The sequence below is a fragment of the Convolutriloba macropyga genome, chromosome 8 (genome assembly GCF_964194025.1).
Source record: "Convolutriloba macropyga chromosome 8, txConMacr16.3, whole genome shotgun sequence".
NCBI lineage: Eukaryota > Metazoa > Xenacoelomorpha > Acoela > Convolutidae > Convolutriloba > Convolutriloba macropyga.
This window is the reverse complement of record NC_134475.1, coordinates 58620316-58643075: the sequence shown is the minus strand read 5'-3', so window position 1 is coordinate 58643075 and position 22760 is coordinate 58620316. Positions and strand designations below refer to the sequence as shown.

The following is a 22760-nucleotide window of genomic DNA, read 5'->3' as shown; positions in this document are numbered from 1 at the left end:
CGTATTTTTCGATTTTTTTTTCCTGCTCATGTACGTACAGAAACGGCACCGGAGCAAAACTGAACAGCTTTGCACCAGAGCAGTCCAACTTAAGAAACAGATGGAAACAGAATTTAATTATTTGAAAATGGACTTTAATTGATCAATCACTCCAGCAGACCTGGCTTTTGTTTTCAGATCTGAATCCAGATGTAGTTGAGTGGGTCAAGATCCCTCACCACAACTTCGAAGGCAACATGTTGAAAGGAATTCAACAAATTATGATCCAATATCCAAGAATTCGTGACCAAATTGTTCAACTCGGATGTAACTATCAGTCCGATTTTGTTCAAGAGGTGTACCAAAACTTCAATGACCACAATGACATGTTGTTTGAAATATCTTGTGGACATGAGACTTCCTTTCTGAGGGTTTACGGTGATCCGACTAAAATTGGGGATGAGTTTCTGCTTGAAACTTCGAAAGAAAAACCCGAGAACCCAATATCGGGGGTGACGTTTGATTATACTTCTGATGAAGGCCCAGAAGATTATAACATCCATGAAGAATCTCAATCGAGCGGTAAATTAACCCCCCCCCCCAGTAATTTGCTCACTTTACTAAAACTTGCGTATCGTTTAATTGCGGTCAATTGAGAGAACTTACAGCCTAACGTCTAATAATGATCGCTTCTATTTTCTTCAATTCCCTTGCCGCCATAGCTAATGGGAATGAACAAAATTGTAAAAATCAGTTTAAAAACTAGTATGTATAACAAGGAGAAAACAAAGAATTTTTGGTAAAAATAAGAAACGTTCGCATTCAGAAGTATTTGCCCACAAAAAAGTTAGTAGATGACACAGCTAAAATTTAATAACAGTAAATTGTATTGCTCTATGCTCCAATTGTTCTTCCTTTTTTCTCACTCAAAAATCAAAAAATCATCAGAAAATGTCTCGAAACCACAATTTTCTAAAAGACCCTGAAACTCAAAATATTATTTGTTATATCAAAACACTCCATATTTCTTCTCCATATTGTCAAGAAAGTAAATTTAATGGCTGAAGAAAACTATGCTGTCTGAAAAAAGAGAGAATTTTTAAGTATCGATTTCCTAAAATTGTAAAAAAAAACTGACACTTAGCGTTAAATTAAAATATTTCACATCAATGGTTATGTAATTAGTAGAAATCTTTCATAATTATCACTGCAGCTCATAAGAAAAATGTCTGGACAATTTTTGCTCATTAAAAGCTGAAAGCTCAGATAACTTATACATGCTGTTTTTCAAAAAAGAAAATATTGGCTTCGAAAGTGGAATAAAAAATACCGTAAATTCTACACTTTTCCTTTGTGTAAGAGAAAAAAGTCGTCAATTCTATAATTTATTAGCATTCCCGAGAAATTGCCATTGCCAAAAATTTCTAACATTTCTGTGAAAAACCACAGAAGCAAAACATCTTGTTTGTACATGGTGATTCCTTGTCATTTTTAGATTCAAACAAAACTGTCAACAGAGATGCTGTCTGAAAGAAGAGAGAATTTTTAAGTATCGATTTCCTAAAATTGTAAAAAAAACTGACACTTAGCGTTAAATTAAAATATTTCACATCAATGGTTATGTAATTAGTAGAAATCTTTCATAATTATCACTGCAGCTCATAAGAAAAATGTCTGGACAATTTTTGCTCATTAAAAGCTGAAAACTCAGATAACTTATACATGCTGTTTTTCAAAAAAGAAAATATTGGCTTCGAAAGTGGAATAAAAAATACCGTAAATTCTTCACTTTTCCTATGTGTAAGAGAAAAAAGTCGTCAATTCTATAATTTATTAGCATTCCCGAGAAATTGCCATTGCCAAAAATTTCTAACATTTCTGTGAAAAACCACAGAAGCAAAACATCTGGTTTGTACATGGTGATTCCTTGTCGTTTTTAGATTCAAACAAAACTGTCAACAGAGATTGCAAAAAATTTAATCGGAACAACTGATATGCCTGCGGAGACAAGCCGAACAAAACTATTCAGAATAAACTATTAAATATAAAATTTGATTATAAAAACTAAAATTGTAAGATTTATTAAGTGGGCGACCATGCGTGAGAAACCACAATTTTCTAAAAGACCCTGAAACTCAAAATATTATTTGTTATATCAAAACACTCCATATTTCTTCTCCATATTGTCAAGAAAGTAAATTTAATGGCTGAAGAAAACTATGCTGTCTGAAAAAAGAGAGAATTTTTAAGTATCGATTTCCTAAAATTGCAAAAAAAACTGACACTTAGCGTTAAATTAAAATATTTCACATCAATGGTTATGTAATTAGTAGAAATTTTTCATAATTATCACTGCAGCTCATAAGAAAAATGTCTGGACAATTTTTGCTCATTAAAAGCTGAAAGCTCAGATAACTTATACATGCTGTTTTTCAAAAAAGAAAATATTGGCTTCGAAAGTGGAATAAAAAATACCGTAAATTCTTCACTTTTCCTGTGTGTAAGAGAAAAAAGTCGTCAATTCTATAATTTATTAGCATTCCCGAGAAATTGCCATTGCCAAAAATTTCTAACATTTCTGTGAAAAACCACAGAAGCAAAACATCTGGTTTGTACATGGTGATTCCTTGTCGTTTTTAGATTCAAACAAAACTGTCAACAGAGATTGCAAAAAATTTAATCGGAACAACTGATATGCCTGCGGAGACAAGCCGAACAAAACTATTCAGAATAAACTATTAAATATAAAATTTGATTATAAAAACTAAAATTGTAAGATTTATTAAGTGGGCGACCATGCGTGAGAAACCACAATTTTCTAAAAGACCCTGAAACTCAAAATATTATTTGTTATATCAAAACACTCCATATTTCTTCTCCATATTGTCAAGAAAGTAAATTTAATGGCTGAAGAAAACTATGCTGTCTGAAAAAAGAGAGAATTTTTAAGTATCGATTTCCTAAAATTGTAAAAAAAAACTGACACTTAGCGTTAAATTAAAATATTTCACATCAATGGTTATGTAATTAGTAGAAATCTTTCATAATTATCACTGCAGCTCATAAGAAAAATGTCTGGACAATTTTTGCTCATTAAAAGCTGAAAGCTCAGATAACTTATACATGCTGTTTTTCAAAAAAGAAAATATTGGCTTCGAAAGTGGAATAAAAAATACCGTAAATTCTTCACTTTTCCTTTGTGTAAGAGAAAAAAGTCGTCAATTCTATAATTTATTAGCATTCCCGAGAAATTGCCATTGCCAAAAATTTCTAACATTTCTGTGAAAAACCACAGAAGCAAAACATCTTGTTTGTACATGTTGATTCCTTGTCGTTTTTAGATTCAAACAAAACTGTCAACAGAGATTGCAAAAAATTTAATCGGAACAACTGATATGCCTGCGGAGACAAGCCGAACAAAACTATTCAGAATAAACTATTAAATATAAAATTTGATTATAAAAACAAAAATTGTAAGATTTTTTAAGTGGGCGACCATGCGTTGCATTTGAACCGAAATAATTTTTCGGTTAACACTCTAATTCTAAACCTTATTGACGCAACTACCACAAAAGTTTTTAGATGAAACTACGCGATAATTAAAATTTCGATTTTTTTCAAATTTTTCATACGGTCAAGGTATGCGCAGTAGTCTGTCTTTGATTTGAACACAAAATGAACGGTTCAAAAAACACTTTTTTCCTTGTATCGAAAACATTCTTGACGTTTTTTTTTGTCACCGAGAGGATAACCAGTTGGAAAAGTTTTGATTGAAATATTAGTTCTTTGATTTACTTGCTACATGTTACTACGACTACTAGTCTCAAATATCGATTAATTGAACAAAACTTCTGATTTTAATGTTCCATATCAGAAGCAGTGCAATCTTATTCAGGTTTTTGCAGAGTCGGGATTCTTTTTTTGCTTCACTGAAAAAAAGGAGCAGACAAAATTCAATGTTATTAAACTATTTTGCACTAACTAAGAAACTCTATTAGTTTGAAACACGTTGATTGATATCAAAACTGTAAGTGTCTGAACGAAATACTCAATTCCAAAATACCCGATGTACCAAAATAACCAAAATGTACACAATAATATAATATTCTTTTTTGAAGTTCTTAGAAAGACTATATAGCATAATATTATGTAGTAAAATGTTTTTTTAAAACTTTATATGTAAGAATAGCTCATTAGCAATGCCTCATATGCCTTTGTGAGGCAATGCATGAAACTATCACAACCGAGCGTGAGATCAAATTATCCGCTTGAATGTGATGCCCTCTGCTAATTTGTCATCGACTTATTGAACAGAAATATGTAAAGGGTATTTGGCATTTGTTATTTTAGCACATGTTATGTCCCGGGTCGAGGTGTCACCGCCATTCAACGCACAATTATGTAAGATAAGCGGTGTATGCGGTGAAATTACATAAATTCACCGCTCAACTTAGTGGTGAACTTACATAAATTCGCCGCTTAGAAAAAATTGTTAAAAATGTTTGAGATCAGCAAAGAATGCGGTGAAATTAATGGTGAGTGTGGGAGGAATTGTTAGATTTGCCTTCCCACTAAAACTACCCATTTTTTTCTCGACCCGGGGTATTATTTGAATTTGTCATTTAGCCCCCTCTAATATGTTTTTATAATGAAAATGGGAGGCAGTTTCAAAAGCGAGTGTTTTTCCTCAAAAAATTGGAAACAGAACCCTAGTGGTCGATGAATAAAAAAAACGCGCAAGACTCTTGCAAGGCAATCTTGCAAGTGAATGCATACCGGTACCAAGATTCTTGCAAGATTCTTGCAAGTTTTTCGATTCACTTGCAAGAATCTGGCAAGCTTATCGATTCAGTAAGGATCTTATAATGAATACTAAATTTAATTATCCTTGTAAACTCTAGCAAATGTAAATTCCATAGGTAGCTATTCTCTCTCTTAGCTAGCGTTTTTGACTTACAAAATTGTTAACATTTTTATTTTTGTTACTTTGCGCGTGTCAATAGGAGATTACTATCCGCAAGATACATCGATAATGTTGCAAGGTTGAGAATAATGGGGGGGGGGGGGGCTTGTGAAATTGATCAGAACCTATTTTGAGCTGTTTTACCAAACAAAGTTTACCCAAATCGGTCTTCAGAGCCAATATCGATTGAGCTCTTCACACTGGCTTCTTTTCAGCCTCGACAGATGGTATCAGGTGGTACTATGACTTCGCTCTCAATTCGGCCGATGCACGCATGTACGTCGAGGACAAGCTGTTTGAAGTTCCAGAAACCAGAAACATTCTCAATCAACTCGGCTGTGACGAAGGAACTTTATTCATTGACGTGATATCTGGACAACCCAGAAACAGACAAGACTTCCTAATTGAGCTCAATTGTGGTCATGAAAAAACATACTTAAGAATTTGTGGGAATCCAGTCAGCGGTCAAGATTACAGGATTGAAGTTTCGAAGGAAATTCCGACTCAGTTGATTGAGGACTTGAGCTGGGATAAAGAGCCTGATGAGTTTTTCGATTATGTCCCTCAGCGGAAACGAAGATCGGATGAGCACACAACTCTGTCTGACGGTAAGATCGTCCTAGTTTGAAGATCTGCGATGAAATTGAGTCAAACCGTTATCACCAACGAGGTTTCGCTTCATCATTCTCATCGTTGCTTTTCTCTTCTTATTCTACACGAGGACTTATTATATTAATGTAATTTCACCGACCACGTCGTGTATTGTGTGTTCATTTCGGTCTGGACATATCGACTTTCGGTCTGGCACCTTAACCTGGGCATTGATGTTTCTCAGTTTGAGGTTCCAAGCCTAAACGATCTCTGGCTAGACCATCGTGGGTAACATGAAATTCAGGACACAAATAAGCCAAAAGAGCCGCTGTTACACAATAATCTGGACATTGGTCACACAAGAGTTCAATTGGAAGTCAAAGTCCAGAAAATGTTGATCAGAAGCCAAAATCTACAAAATGGTCTGACCTTATGAAAAGCATTCTGATCAGATGGAAAAACCTTTAACGTGGTCTGAGGCTAATACTAAAACATTGTTTGATCAGAGACTAAAGTCTAAAACGTGATCTGGTATCAAAATCTAATATGCTCATCACAAAGATCATAGTAAGTGCAGTGGTCTGATCGTAGGTGTAGAAAATGGCAAGCTCAAAAGTCTAATAAGAAATGGTCTAGTTAGAAAAGGAAAATAAAAGAATTTTGTTTGAACGGAAAACCTCATCAATTTATTTGCGCTCTCTCCGTGGAAACATTTCACCAAAAATGCAAACTTCAACTTAAATCTGTACAACAAACAGGAAACAGGTTCAATTCCGTTAAAATGAGGTTTTGGTTCTTCGCTTTGGACCAAAAGGATCCACGAAGAAATGTACTCGACAAATGTTGAACACAAAAAAGTTATGTATAAATGCTTAACACGGCAACATTTTTCAACTATAACTATTTCCGTGGAAGTGTAACTTTGATCGATATATCCCCAATCATTATTACAATCCAGAAATTGGATTGTATCGCTACTCTGCTTTTTTACAATCAAAAGAATTTGGATTGTATTGGTTCTCTGTCTTTTTTACTATACAGGAATTGGATTGTAATCGTGCTCTTTCTTATGTACAACCCAAAGAGTGGGATTGCAATAAAATGTATTTTGCGGAATGAATTAAAATAAACTTTCTTTTTTTTGCTGATTGTTTTTACAGGTTTTTTGATCAGAGCTGATGAATTTTCCAACTTATATATGTATCTGTCTTTACCTCTATACTACGGCACGCAAAATCTATTTCTTTCAAAGCTAATCGGGCAATCTGACCGTTATATTTTTGAACTTCATGAATTTTTGAAATTGTTGATTTTTATAGTTTTGTAAATTTAGCAAGTACACAAAGTAAGTTCTATAACCTTTACATTCATTCTAGAAAAAAGCAAACTTGAACAAGTGGCACAAATTTTTAACAATCGGTCATCTTTTTTGATTATTGGTTGTTTATTTGTGATGAGTGTGAGAATTGTTAGGTCATGGAGACATAACTCTCAATTTTGTTGGTCAAGTGGTAATGGAGCTTGTGCCCTGTGAGTTCTTCTCACAATAGCCCTTCCTGTGTCCGCCATTATGTCAAAATTTTCACTGTACTACAGTCACTAACAGGTACAGGGACAAATCCATATATACTTAAACTGTATCTCAAATCTAATATTTTGTTTCAGCTGAAAACACAAAAAATCATTAAGCTTTGACAAAAATGTTATCCAAGAGGCTTCATAAGCCTTCTCAAGTGGTACTTTGGAATAGGTTTGAATTTGATAGGAATCAATGTTTGAACTTAATTGGTCATTCAGTTCTTCCAAAAAAAAATATTTTTATCAGATTTGCAGATCAATACAGAAACTAAGGCATCACTGGTTTTCTCTCTTATCAGTATATCAGTGCAAAACTAAAGAAAAACAAGCAACAACTTGTCACCATTTTTCTTACCACGATAAAACGCTTCACGGATATCCTTGTTTTAGATTCAGCGCTCTATCCACCTTAAGATTATCGAAAACTCTTCAATCGTTCTTTATTTGTTCGCTAACACCATGCACTTAATAACTGAACATTTGTAAACGAAAAGCAAACAGTGTCTCATAATCAACTTTTGCGTTCAAAGCTCTATCAATTATTTTTCAACTCAATATACAAAACCATTAATATGTGACCAATAGTAAACCAAGCTTTATTTGATAATTTGTTGTGGGAATATTATTTTTTAAAAATGGGATTTGAAATAATATGAGATTTGGGAATTGATTGAATAATCTCGTTCCATGAAAGCTAGTGGAAAGGCATTGGAATATTGCACTCTACTGCAAACTATTGTCCAATTTCATCAAATTTTTTTTTTCAAATTTCTATTAGTTCAAATAAAATGTTACTTCAAACCCGTTCCTGTCATTTTCAAATTGTCGAATTTATATAATTTTACTTATCTTGAATCAATCAATCGATAACTATTTCAAATTAGCAAGTACTATTCCAAAGACGATTTAAAAAATTTATTACAAAAAAGTGCCAAGAAACTTTTATCACACATATTCCAGTAGTTTTGATCAACTTTTTTACACTAATAACGGTTGTATAGCAAACTTTGCTCAAAATCAGCAGAAACCTTCATCCGGTTAAGCAATTTTAGATGACCAGTTTTATTCTGACAATTAGACGCTTTTCGATATGATGCGACGACTTAAACTGCATTCTTTCTTGAGGGATCAGCCGTCAGCAATGCTTTGACGAAAAAATATTCAATTGGGGGGAAATGCTTCTTTGCATTGGAAGAGTGTAAAAGAAGAAAACGACAAATTTCAGGACAAAAAAGCGAGAGGCAAATGCTAATCGCGGGGCTGACAGAATCACAGTAAGGAATCCGACAAACTTTTTCTAATTGTTGCAAAAAAAACTGCTTCCAAATTTCTGAGTGTTTAAAAAACGGCCAATTCGATAATGCAATCATGCTTTATCCAAGCTAAATCCGTTGATGGTTTTGAATTGACTTGCTGTTCTCTGGCAAGACTCAATTAATAATTCGAAACTAATTCCTTTTTTCTGTCAGGTTGGAAGATATAGATTGGGAATCCTAATCATAGTAATAATATTAATAAAGAAGAAAAAATAAAAATAAAACTAATAATTATAAAAATATAACAATAATAAGAAAAATAATCATAATAAAAATAAAATATTTAAAAAATATAAAATTATTAACAAATATAGTAATAGTAACAATAATAATAAGAATATTATTAATGATAATAAAAATATTTGTAAAAATAAAAATTTTGATCAAAATAAAAATACTTATAATAAATGTTATAATTGTCGTAATAATGGTTAGGTTATGGAAACATAACGCTCAATTTTGTCGGTCAATTGGTAGGGAGCTTGCGCTCTGTGCGTTCTTCTCACAATAGCCCTTCCTGTATCCGTCATTATGTCAAAATTTTCACTATACTACAGTCACTACCAGTTACAGGGACAAATCCATAAATACTTAAATTGTATCTCAAATCTAATATTTTGTTTCAGCTGAAAACACAAAAAATCATTTAGCTTTGACAAAAATGTTATCCAAGAGGCTTCATAAGCCTTCTCAAGTGGTACTTTGGAATAGGTTTGAATTTGATAGGAATCAATGTTTGAACTTAATTGGTCATTCAGTTCTTCCAAAAAAAAATATTTTTATCAGATCTGCAGATCAATACAGAAACTAAGGAATCACTGGTTTTCTCTCTTATCAGTAAATCAGTGCCAAATTAAAGAAAAACAAGCAACAACTTATCACCATTTTTCTTACCACGATAAATCTCTTCACGGATATCCTTGTTTTAGATTCAGCGCTCTATCCACCTTAAGATTATGGAAAATTCTTCAATCGTTCTTAATTTGTTCGCTAACACCATGCACTTATTACTGAATATTTGTAATTGAAAAGCAAACATTGTCTCATAATCAACTTTTGCGTTCAAAACTCTATCAATTATTTTTCAACTCAATATACAAAACCATTAATATGTGACCAATATTAAACCAAGCATTATTTGATAATTTGTTGTGGGAATATTATTTTTTAAAAATAGGATTTGAAATAATATGAGATTTGGGAATTGATTGAATAATCTCGTTCCATGAAAACTAGTGGAAAGGCATTGGAATATTGCACTCTACTGCAAACTATTGTCCATTTTCATCAAAATTTTTTTCAAATTTTTATTAGTTCAAATAAAATTTTACTTCAAACCCGTTCCTGCCATTTTCAATTTGTCGAATTTATATAATTTTACTTATCTTGAATCAATCAATCGATAACTATTAGCAAGTACTATTCCAAAGACGATTTAAAAAATTTATTACAGAAAAGCGCCAAGAAACGTTTATCACACATATTCCAATAATTTTGATCAATTTTTACACTATTAACGGCTGTATAGCAAACTGTGCTCAAAATCAGCAGATAATTTTATCCGGTTAAGCAATTTTAGACGACCAGTTTTATTCTGACAAGTAGACGCTTTTCAATTTGATGCGACGACTTAAACTGCTATTTTTCTTGAGGGATCAGCCGTCAGCAATGCTTAGACGAAAAAATATTCAATTGGGGGGAAATCCTTCTTTGCAGTGGAAGAGTGTAAAGGGAGAAAACGACGAATTTCAGGACAAAAAAGCGAGAGGCAAATGCTAATCGCGGGGCTGACAGAGTCACAGTAAGGAATCCGAAAAACTTTTTTTTAATTGTTGCAAAAAAAACTGCTTCCAAATTTCTGAGTGTTTAAAAAACGGCCAATTCGATAATGCAATCATGCTTTATCCAAGCTAAATCCGTTGATGGTTTTGAATTGACTTGCTGTTCTCTGGCAAGACTCAATTAATAATTCGAAACTAATTCCTTTTTTCTGTCAGGTTGGAAGATATAGATTGGGAATCCTAATCATAGTACTAATATTAATAATGAAAAAAAATAAAAATAAAAATAATAATTATGAAAATATAATAATAATAATAAGAAAAATAATCAAAATAGAAATAAAATATTTAAAAAACATAAACTTATTAACAAAAATAGTAATAGTAACAATAATGATTGTGGTGAGCCACCTACTCACACCGTAACCAAGATCTACAAGTATTAATATAAACTCGTATAAAGACTCCTTATGTTACTATATTCTAATGTTCGTAGTTGTAAATATGTTGCACGCGTTGTTAGTTCATTTACTGTTTGTACCAGTCATCATTCGTACGCTCCAAACGGAGTGCAAGTGAGAAGCGCACTTGGTGTCAAGAGAGATCGTTAAGAAAGTGAAGAAAGAATTACTTCTTATCGCGCGAGCCTTTTACAGCCGTAAGCCTAGCAACACATTAATCTGCACAAAAAACTCTTGTGCTCACAACATGGCGCAGTCAGCAGCTGCTGTAACAATAGCACGGTCCCCAGTGGGAATCCCATTCTTCTGGGAAAGCGGAGTTGAACCCCCAGTGGAATGGCCCATATGGGCAGCCACACTAAAGTTGGCAATAATGGCCAAAAACTCTATAAACGTCGACTCACTACTAAAACACAAACCAGACAGGAAAAACTTGACTTACCCAATAGAACCGACATACGAACCCCCAACCGAAAACAAAACACAGGCACAACACAGAGAAAGAGACCTACGAAACAATAAACGAAAGGTGGACTGGGACAACGAATGCAAACAGATCGCATTCAAAGGCCCCACAGTTGATGGAATACCGTGGGACGAGGCGGACCTGAAAGTACGCAGCTTAATATACTTAAGCTTAGGAACCGAAGCCCAAAGAATCTACCAACAACGATTCCCCCACTCGAACATCGAACGAATCACAGTATTCGAATTGGCACACGAACTTTCCCTCTCCTTCACACAACCCCGCAACATAACTTACGATCGTTTCCTCCTTTTTACTTGCAAACAAAAGCCAAATGAAAAACTTGAAAGCTTCCACTGTCGACTAAAAGCCCTAGGCGCAAAGTGCCGCCTAGGATCTGCTGAAGAAGACCTCATAAAAGATATCTTTATAGCTTTTATGACTAACCCTGATATACAAAGAGAACTCCTGATGGAAACTCGAACAGCACAGCAAGTCTTACAATTCGCACTCAACCGCGAACGGGGCCAAGAAAATCAAAAAGCAATAAACTCCCAACTCAATCGATACTCCCCATATGCATCCGAACAAATATCCAATATTACAACTACCCCGAGAAATACTTCATTCACACCCAGATCACGACCACCCATACGGAATACCCAGACTCAAAGACCGCAATCACCCCAAACCCCTGCCGACGCTGCGGAATACAGTTTTCAATCGAGCACTTGCAAGTTTGCCCAGCCAAAAAAGTCCAGTGCAATCTATGCAAAAAAATAGGACATTACAGTAAAGTATGCAGATCAGCAAAATTCATATGGCAAACACAACAAATAAAGCCACAAACAACCTCACCCCAAAAAACATTCCCACAAACTAGACGAGTCAGGAACATCAGACCCGCACACGAACAACAACAGGAAGAACAACAACCCCAGGATACCCGAACGGAAGCAACAGACGAAACATTAGACCTTGAAAACACGTTTTACATCCAGGAAGTATTCGACAGCTGGAATACTGTAAACCTCATACATCCAAAAAATTTCGTCCACGCACACCCACAAAAACTATCCCCAAATATCTCAGATGAAATCTGGATCAAAACATCCACAGACACATTCGAGACAAACTGGCTCGCAGACACAGGCAGCCCTCGAAGCTTCATTTGTAAAACGGAAGCGAAAAGAATAATACAAATGTGCAAATCAGCCAAGTGGAAAGAACCAACAAACGGCCAGACCCAGTATAGATGCTTCAATAACATAGAGATCCCAATCACAGGAATGATACAGATAAACATCCGATCGGGACTCCGAGAAGCAACAAACAACGAGATCCTAGTGGTCAACGCAAACACTGTGAACCTGATGGGACGAGACATATTGGAGAAACTTGGATTCACCCTCTCACAAAATAAAGGTACACATATTAACAACATTAATACGGATAACAGTCTAGAAATAAAAATCATAAAGAAACTCCCACACCTGTGTTCCCGTTTGGGAAAATCCAAAAACCACATCGCTAAATCAACGCTAAAGCAAGACATCTCCCCATACCAACACAAAGGCAGAAGGGTACCACTTCACCTAACAGAAAAAGTTGATAAGGAGATACAACATTTACTTAACACAAACCAAATAATAAAACTAGAAAAATGCTCCGACCAAGTTTTTATAAGCCCTGTAGTAATAACAGTGAAACATGACCAATCGATCAAACTGGCACTAGACTCAAAACTACTGAATGACGCAATTGATAAAAACAAATATCAAATGCAATCCATCGACAATCTAATGGACTCGGTCGCTAAATACATCTCAGACAATAAGAACAAACAAGGCAATTTCCTACTTTCGAAAGTAGACCTAAAATATACATACAGCCAAATCCCACTACACCCCGAAATCAGAAGACATTGCAACTTCAACATACTCGGGGGCAAATCAACTGGCACATATCAGTTCATAAACGGATTCTACGGTCTAAGCGATATGCCTGCCACATTCCAAAAAACCTTGGACAAAACGCTCGAAAACATCGACAACAAATTCAACTTTTTAGATGACATACTAATCATAACAAAAGGCTCCACCCTCGACCATGAACTCGACATATACAAAGTCCTATCCAGACTCGACAAAGAAAACCTAGCCATCAAATTAGAAAAATGCGAATTTGCCAAACCCTCAATAACGTGGTTAGGCTACAAAATAACCCAGTCGGGAATTCCCCTACCGTAAAAAAGACAGACTCCATAATGAACTTAAAACCCCCTAACACACTAAAACAACTTCGCTCTCTTATGGGCTCAATACACCAACTCATAAAATTCATACCTAACCTAGCTAATCTACTCAACCCTATAAGACCCCTGCTAAAAAAAAAGAAAACATAACAAACAACAAGATACGTTGGGAAGAAATCCATACAACAGCCTTGGACAAAATAAAAGCAGAAATCTCTAAAATTACAGAGAAAAAACACTTCGATAAACAACGTAAAACACGTCTTAAATGTGATGCAAGTCACACGGAACTTGGAGCGGTATTAGAACAACAATACCCAGAAGGCTGGTTCCCCATAGCTTACGCCAGCCGTTTCCTAAACGAGGCAGAAATGAAATACAGCACCAACGAACTAGAACTACTATCAGTAGTTTGGGCAACGAATCATTTCAAATATTACCTACTAGGATCAAGATTTGAACTAATAACAGATCACACAGCTCTACTTTCGGCACTCAAACCCAACCGGGCGAATAAATCACGACAAAGCCGACTGATACGCTGGGTAGACAAACTACTTCAATATACTTTTTCAATTCAACATATACCGGGGAAAGATGTGGGCTTCACTGATTACCTAAGCAGAAACCCACACCAAAAACCTCCCCCAATAAGCCCAGACGATGAACTATTCGTAATAAATAGAATTAGAGAATTTACTTTCACACTTTTGAATGAAGAACGAAAACAAAACATTTTGACCAATCAGATCGCTCCATTCGGACAAGCACACAAATCACATGACGTAATTAACAACGCTCAGTGCGAACAAAATAAAGCGAACGCTTTTTGCCATTTCTCTTGCCATAAACAGTCACACTCTTTCTCGCTAGTTAATTCAAATTCACATCCAAATTCAAAATTCCAAAGTTCCCCACGCAAAATCATTTCGAATCTCAAAAACATCAAAAATTACTCCAACCCAAACTATTCTAACTTCCCAGACAAACAGAAAACACCCTTACTCATTAACCCCAACAATTATTACTTACAATCCAACACTAAAATAAACGTTGTTACAAGAAATAGACCGAACCTCAATACAATCGACAGACAGATCATAAAACGAGCCAGAAGACCAAAAACAAATACAATGTCGCATAATAACTTCAACAACCCCCCCACCCTAAACACTCCAATCTCAGTGGCGACCCAAACGGACAAAACACCCACAACCTCGAACCTAGGACAAGGCCGAGAGCCAATAGACGAAAATAAACATACTCCTTTATTCGAGTTTGAAAACGAAACTGCCCCAATTATTGTCTTAACCTCTCCCGTGTATTCGGCGAGGAATTCCTAGCGGAGGCTACCCTCAAAGATAAAAATTTACAAACTATTATTCGACTAGTAAAAAACCACAATTGGGAACAACTAAAGCTAGTTTCCAGATACTATTACAACTTGCGAAACGACCTAGCCGTAGCCCGATCGGGATGCCTGTTATACGACGGCAAACTAGTTATTCCTCACCAACTCCAAAATCTGGTCATCAACGCAGTATACAGAACCCACCCGGGCCAAGTGGGAATGATCAGATTGGCGAATTTGATCTGGTTTCCCCAGATACACAGAACAATTGCCCTCAGGGCAGAAAATTGCAAGCAATGCTTAGACCAAGGTAAGAACCTAAAACCAATAATCAATAAATCAGAACTAGGAACACTACCTAAGTTAAGTGAACCCAATGAAGAACTACAATTAGACTTCGCTGGACCCATTGTAGACACAAAAAACAATAATAACGAACACTATATACTTGCCGCTGTAGATCGATTTTCATTTTATCCATCCGCAATAGTTCACACAAACTGTGATACACAAAAGGCAATAGAATTTCTAAACCAATACTGTAAGTTCCACGGAATCCAACGCAGCATCCGCTGCGATCAAGCGCAAGCGTTCAAATCGAGAGCATTCGAAATATACTGCAAAGAAAAAAACATAAAACTAATATTCTCCCCCACACACGATCACGGAGCTTCAGGAATGGCAGAACGCTTGATACAAACTTTAAAACGAAGATTGGCAACTATGAACATTGACCCCATATGGGACAACACAACCATAGCAGAAAAAATAACAGAAATAATTGAATCCATTAGACCAATACCAAATAGAATCACTAAAATTGCTCCTTTCCAAGCACATTTTGGCAGACCAAAAAACACGTAACTTTCTAACATCCTTACAACACCTAACACAAAAAACCTATCATACAACAATATAAAATCATTTTATTTAGACAAACGACTACTCCAGAACCCAAGCCTGACGCCGGCCGCGATCTGGGACAGGGACACCAACTCGGAAATAAACCTGGACATCCAGTACAGACAGGACAAACAGACCCATCAGGAATCCCAATCGGAAGAATCCCAGGTGTCGGACACTTCGGAATCGGACAATGCACCACTGCTGCCTTCCCAAAAGGGTACAATAATTCCGTCTAAATTTAAATTCCAAATAGGAGATAAGACCACAATTATTGACCAAACACGTCGCAACCTAGCACGGAAAACTATAAGAAGAAAAAACCCAGAACAACGAGGAACACTAAAACCCCTCTGGTCCATAATACCAGATGGCACAATAGTTGATTACTCCCCTCACACCATTACCATATACACTCAGAATCGTAAAAACACCGTGATACGAAACAATGACATAGCCATATCATCAGAAACACGCCCATTACCACAAGAACCAAAACTACGCCTAATAAATTTCGTAGCCTGCAAAACAATTGGTGAATATAATCGGAACAAACGTAAAATAGAAAAATTCTGTTAAGCGGAAAAAGCACAGCTGACAAAGACATCCCAAATGGGCCAAAGCTCAAAGAACTCAGCGCAACATGGACAACCCAACATTCAACAATCCCGCAAGCGAAAGGCCACAAATGAAGAAACGAGACCCCCAGCACAGACTCAACAACAAGAAATGTCGACACCCATCGATGATGAACTTGCAAACAATTCAATGCCAAGCTCGTCGTTTAATGTCTCCCCAATCCTCACAAAAACAACAGGAGGAAAGGAAAAGTTGAATAAGAAATCCCCAGGGAACACACAAAAGGGAAAACGAACATGCATACGAAAAAAGGCAACAGTATCAGCAGCCAGAAGAACGGCCAACACAAAACTAACAAAAGCTAAACTCGCAGCCCTGAAACAAAGTTACGCCTTCCAACTAACCCAGAACCCAGTCAACTTCAACGAACTCAGCAAAAAACCCACGACACGCGTGTTCAAGGAACGATCCCCAGGGCACACAAAACCGTTTATAATTGCCACGTCTTCATCTGCCGCCGACTTCATGCTCACCCCCAAACGGAGCACCGTGTCGACAATCGCAAAATCACCTCCAATGCGAAATATTCGAAAGTCCAAGGCAGAAGCCACAGTCAAAAAGCTGAACGTAGAGAAAACAATAGCCAACATTTCTTTATCCCCATCAACGGACGACACCACACAAGAACTGAAACGCAAAGACACGACCATAATCGACCTCCTCGACACCTCCGAAGACAGTCCCCCACAAGTCGCACTAAGCATTAACCCTAACTGCACTACATTCGGACAGGACATAGTCATATTATCCTCAGACTCACAAGACTCCTTCCATACCGCCTCCGTCAACTCTGCCCCCACTCGAAACGCACAACTCTCCGAGCCCATGGACTGGACCCCTGACCCACTAGAACCCGAACGGGAAACAAACACCCAAAACGCCACAACCAATGGTACTAACGAGAACACCAATAAAGGACTGCAGCTCTAGCTCCTCCAAAAGGGGGGAATGTGGTGAGCCACCTACTCACACCGTAACCAAGATCTCTAAGTATTAGTATAAACTTGTATAAAGACTCCTTATGTTACTATATTCTAATGTTCGTAGTTGTAAATATGTTGCACGCTTTGTTAGTTCATTTACTGTTTGTACCAGTCATCATTCGTACGCTCCAAACGGAGCGCAAGTGAGAAGCGCACTTGGTGTAAAGAGAGATCGTTAAGAAAGTGAAGAAAGAATTAATTCTTATCGCGCGAGCTTTTTACAGCCGTAAGCCTAGCAACACATTAATCTGCACAAAGAACTCTTGTGCTCACAACAATAATAATAATAATAATATTAATAATGATAATAATAATATTTGTAAAAATAAAAATGTTGATAAAAATAATAATACTTATAATAAAAATATTAATATTAAAAATAACAATAATATAAAAAATTATGATAGTAGTAATAACGCCAATAAGAGTAATAATAATAATAATGATAATAATAATAATAATAATAATAAAAATAATAATAATAATAATAATAATAATAATAGTAATAATAATAATAATAATAATAATAAAAATAATAATATTAATAATAGTACTAATAATAATATTTATAATAATAATAATAATAATAATAATAATAATAATAATAACAATAATAATAATAATAATAATAATAATAATAATAATAATGATAATAATAATTACAATAATAATAATAATAATAATAATAATAATAATAATATTAATAATAATTATAATATTAATAATAATAATAATAATAATAATAATAATAATAATTGTGATACATAAATCTCTCCACTGGAGAAAAAACTGCAAAACCAATATCTAGGAGTTTTATTTCTAAACACTCCTAAAAACATATGATCTTTAAAATCATTGTCTGTACATATTTTGTAAGCAATCACAGTTGCACTGTGAGTGATCATTTGTTCGAGGTCAAACTGAGCATCCTTCAACGTTGAACTACAATGCAAATCTGCCGCCGCAAAAGATGTGGCTTGAGAAAAGGTTTACGCGGGGCCCACAAAAAAACAGAAAATTGCTTCAAATTTTAAAACCTGTTTTGATATTTCACGTAATATTAGTTTCCAATCACCCAGTATACCAATTGGCAAACCTCAGTTATTCAGCACGTTTAAACTAAATCCGTTTGGATCTCGAATACAGTGGTATCTCCTCACTCATTCCGATCTCGACGAACAATGGTTGCCTACTCAATTGTCTGATAACTTTGAACAGTCACTGTTATGATAAAATTGGATTAGAGAATTACACTTCTCCAGCGGAGAAATTCGTATCCTCCAAAACCCAATCTAACGAGAAAACACTTCACAATAACATAGCGCAGTCAGCATTAAAAACACCCCTGGGAATATCCCCATTCTGGGACGCCGGTGCGAAGTGACAAACAGAACGGATAAACTGGTTAGGGTCGCTGGAACTCGTAAAAATGGCCAGAGAAATGGTCAGAGAAAACACGTAGACAAACTAAAATTACACTGAAACCTGGAATAACAGATCTATTTTATCCAACCTTGCCTACCAACGAAGATCCATTGGAAGGCAAAACTGAGAACCAATACAGAACAAGAGATCAGAGAGAAGAAAAAAGACGAGTAGATAGGGAGAATTGCTGAAGCACGAGTGGCTGAAGCAACAAGAATATTCCACCAAGGAAACCCTTGAAAAAAGAATTGATAGAATCACAATAAACAAACTAATTCACGAACAAAACACAACATTCACAATACCAAGAAACAATATATTCGCTCGCTTTCACTTTTTCAACATCACTCAACAACACAACGAATCACTTGAGACATTCTACAGCCGCCTAAGAGAATTAGGGTCTCACTGCGGATTCAAAGAACTAGAATAAGATTTCGTAAAATTTCTTCTCGTAGCACACACGAAAAACTCAAATGTCCAAATCTTGTTTTTTAGAGGCTCGCAACTTAATACACGTGCTCAACTATGCAGTTAAGGGGGAACGTGGCTTAGTAAACCAACAAGAAATCATAAAAGCAAACAACACAACCAGATGGTCACCAAAGTCATACATGAAAAACAACAGAAATCAAATACCCGCAAACTTCAATAATCAACGTCAACCAAACAGACCACAACAAAGAGCTACACAATGTTGGAAATGTGGCAAGAAATTTGAAGCTAACCATCTTCAAACAAGCACAGTATAATCGTCGTCATGTAACATATGCAAACAATTGGGTCATTTTGCGGTAGTATGTTGCTTACCACAAACGTTTGGAGAAAAACTAAGCAAATTCTCAACAGTACTATAATTAACAACCAAACAGTTGTAAGCCCAGTCAACAGATTTTTCCTAAAACTTGATTTAGAAAAAAATCTTTATTGCTGATAGCGCAAGAATCATTCACGTCCAAATTCTTCAGAAGCTGAAGTCTTCCCGATAGTGATCAGCAGCAACCAAACAGCATTCATTCAAACCTCAGAGAATAGTCAAGCTGTAACAGCAACGGAGGACACGGTAAATTTTGTGTCAATTAAAGCCACAAAACGGGTAGATACGGCAGCGGACAAAAAATGCACAAAGTAGCCCATCTCCGAACAAATCAAGCGCACAGCTAACCAACCTCCCCCGAAAAAATCATCCTCTAATGACCCCAAGTCAATCCAAGGACTTCATTCAAAATAGCGAACAATCGACTTCAAGCTCCAAAGGATCACAACAAGTGAACTCACCAAACCCGCCAATACAAATCCAGATTGAACCAACCTCAAGCTCCAATGCTGCACATCAAGTGCTTTCAACAAAACCGCCAAAACGAGCTCAGATTGGGCTAGAAAGAGATACTAGATCTACAATAAACCTTACTCAAATAAACACCCAATCTGCTTAGTCAATCGCAGACTTAACGGATGATGACATCAGAAAGCTGGCGTCGATTTATTACGCAATCGCATTCGCACTGTGAGTGATCATTTGTTCAAGGTCAGACTGACCATTTTTTAACGTTGAACAGTAATTCTAGTCTGCAGACGTTCAAGATGTGTCCCAAGAGTAGGTTTACGAGTGGTCCGCAAACTAATAGACGTTTAATTCAGGTTTCCAAATTTGTTTTTTTTATTTCAGGTATTATTAGCCTCCAATCACTCAGTATACCAATTCGTAAATTTCAGTTAATCACCACGTTTAGACTTCATCCATTCGGATTTGGAAGACAGCTGTATATTTGCACTCACTCCGACATGGTTCAATGTTTACTTTTTCGATTGTCCGATAACTTTGAACAATCACGGTTTCGATCCAATTGGACCAAAGCATTACACATCTCTAAAGGAAAAATTAGTTTTTTTATACCCAATCCAGCAAGAAAAGGTCTTGGAATATTAAAATTTAATGTAAAAATACTACAAATAATAATAATAATAAAAATACTAATGATCACAAAAATAATAATAATATTAATAATAATAATAATAATAATAATAATAATAATAATAATAATAATAATAATAATAATAATAGAAATAAAAGTAATAATGATACTAATAAAAAAATTATATTATTAATAATAATATTGATGGTATTAATGATAACAATAAAAATACTTATAATAACATTAAAACTAATCATAATAATAAAAAAAATAATAATAACAATAATATTAATATTAATAATAATAATAATAATAATAATAATAATAATAATAATAATAATAATAATAATAATAGTAATACTAATAATAATAACATTAATAATAATAATAATAATAATAATAATAATAGTAATGATAATAATAATAATAGTAATACTTATAATAAAAATAATAATAATAATAACAAAAAAAATAACAATAGTAATAACAATAATAAAATTAATAATAGTTAATAATAATAATAATAATAATAATAATAATAATAATAATAATAATAATAATAATACTACTAATAATAATAAAAATAATAATAATAATAATAATAATAATAATAATAATAATAATAATAATAATAATAATAATAATACATAAATCTCTCCACTGGAGAAAAAACTTCAAAACCAAAATCTAGGAGTTTTATTTCTAAACACTCTTAACAACATATGATCTTTAAAATCATTGTCTGTACATATTTGGTAAGCAATCACAGTTGCACTGTGAGTGATCATTTGTTCGAGGTCAAAATGAGCATCCTTCAACGTTGAACTGCAATGCAAATCTGCCGCCGCAAAAGATGTGGCTTGAGAAAAGGTTTACGCGGGGCCCACAAAAAAACAGAAAATTGCCTCAAATTTTAAAACCTGTTTTGATATTTCACGTAATATTAGTTTCCAATCACCCAGTATACCAATTGGCAAACTTCAGTTATTCAGCACGTTTAAACTAAATCCGTTTGGATCTCGAATACAGTGGTATCTCCTCACTCATTCCGATCTCGACGAACAATGGTTGCCTACTCAATTGTCTGATAACTTTGAACAGTCACTGTTATGATAAAATTGGATTAGAGAATTACACTTCTCCAGCGGAGAAATTCGTATCCTCCAAAACCCAATCTAACGAGAAAACACTTCACAATAACATAGCGCAGTCAGCATTAAAAACACCCCTGGGAATATCCCCATTCTGGGACGCCGGTGCGAAGTGACAAACAGAACGGATAAACTGGTTAGGGTCACTGGAACTCGTAAAAATGGCCAGAGAAATGGTCAGAGAAAACACGTAGACAAACTAAGATTACACTGAAACCTGGAATAACAGATCTATTTTATCCAACCTTGCCTACCAACGAAGATCCATTGGAAGGCAAAACTGAGAACCAATACAGAACAAGAGATCAGAGAGAAGAAAAAAGACGAGTAGATAGGGAGAATAGCTGAAGCACGAGTAGCTGAAGCAACAAGAATATTCCACCAAGGAAACCCTTGAAAAAAGAATTGACAGAATCACAATAAACAAACTAATCCACGAACAAAACACAACATTCACAATACCAAGAAACAATATATTCGCTCGCTTTCACTTTTTCAACATCACTCAACAACACAACGAATCACTTGAGACATTCTACAGCCGCCTAAGAGAATTAGGGTCTCACTGCGGATTCAAAGAACTAGAATAAGATTTCGTAAAATTTCTTTTCGTAGCACACACGAAAAACTCAAATGTCCAAATCTTGTTTTTTAGAGGCTCGCAACTTAATACACGTGCTCAACTATGCAGTTAAGGGGGAACGTGGCTTAGTAAACCAACAAGAAATCATAAAAGCAAACAACACAACCAGATGGTCACCAAAGTCATACATGAAAAACAACAGAAATCAAATACCCGCAAACTTCAATAATCAACGTCAACCAAACAGACCACAACAAAGAGCTACACAATGTTGGAAATGTGGCAACAAATTTGAAGCTAACCATCTTCAAACAAGCACAGTATAATCGTCGTCATGTAACATATGCAAACAATTGGGTCATTTTGCGGTAGTATGTTGCTTACCACAAACGTTTGGAGAAAAACTAAGCAAATTCTCAA

General features: G+C 35.1%; 1 protein-coding gene across 2 annotated transcripts in view; it reads left to right on the top strand.

Annotated features, from left to right (window-relative positions):
* LOC142344873 (uncharacterized) overlaps nucleotides 1–22760 on the top strand; it is a 148352-nt gene that overhangs the window by 83814 nt on the left and 41778 nt on the right. For both annotated transcript variants that reach the window (XM_075396910.1, XM_075396909.1), the window contains exons 18-19: nucleotides 178–561; nucleotides 5158–5550. In XM_075396910.1, the coding sequence (XP_075253025.1) occupies nucleotides 178–561; nucleotides 5158–5550 (777 nt within the window). The remainder of the gene's footprint in view (nucleotides 1–177; nucleotides 562–5157; nucleotides 5551–22760) is intronic.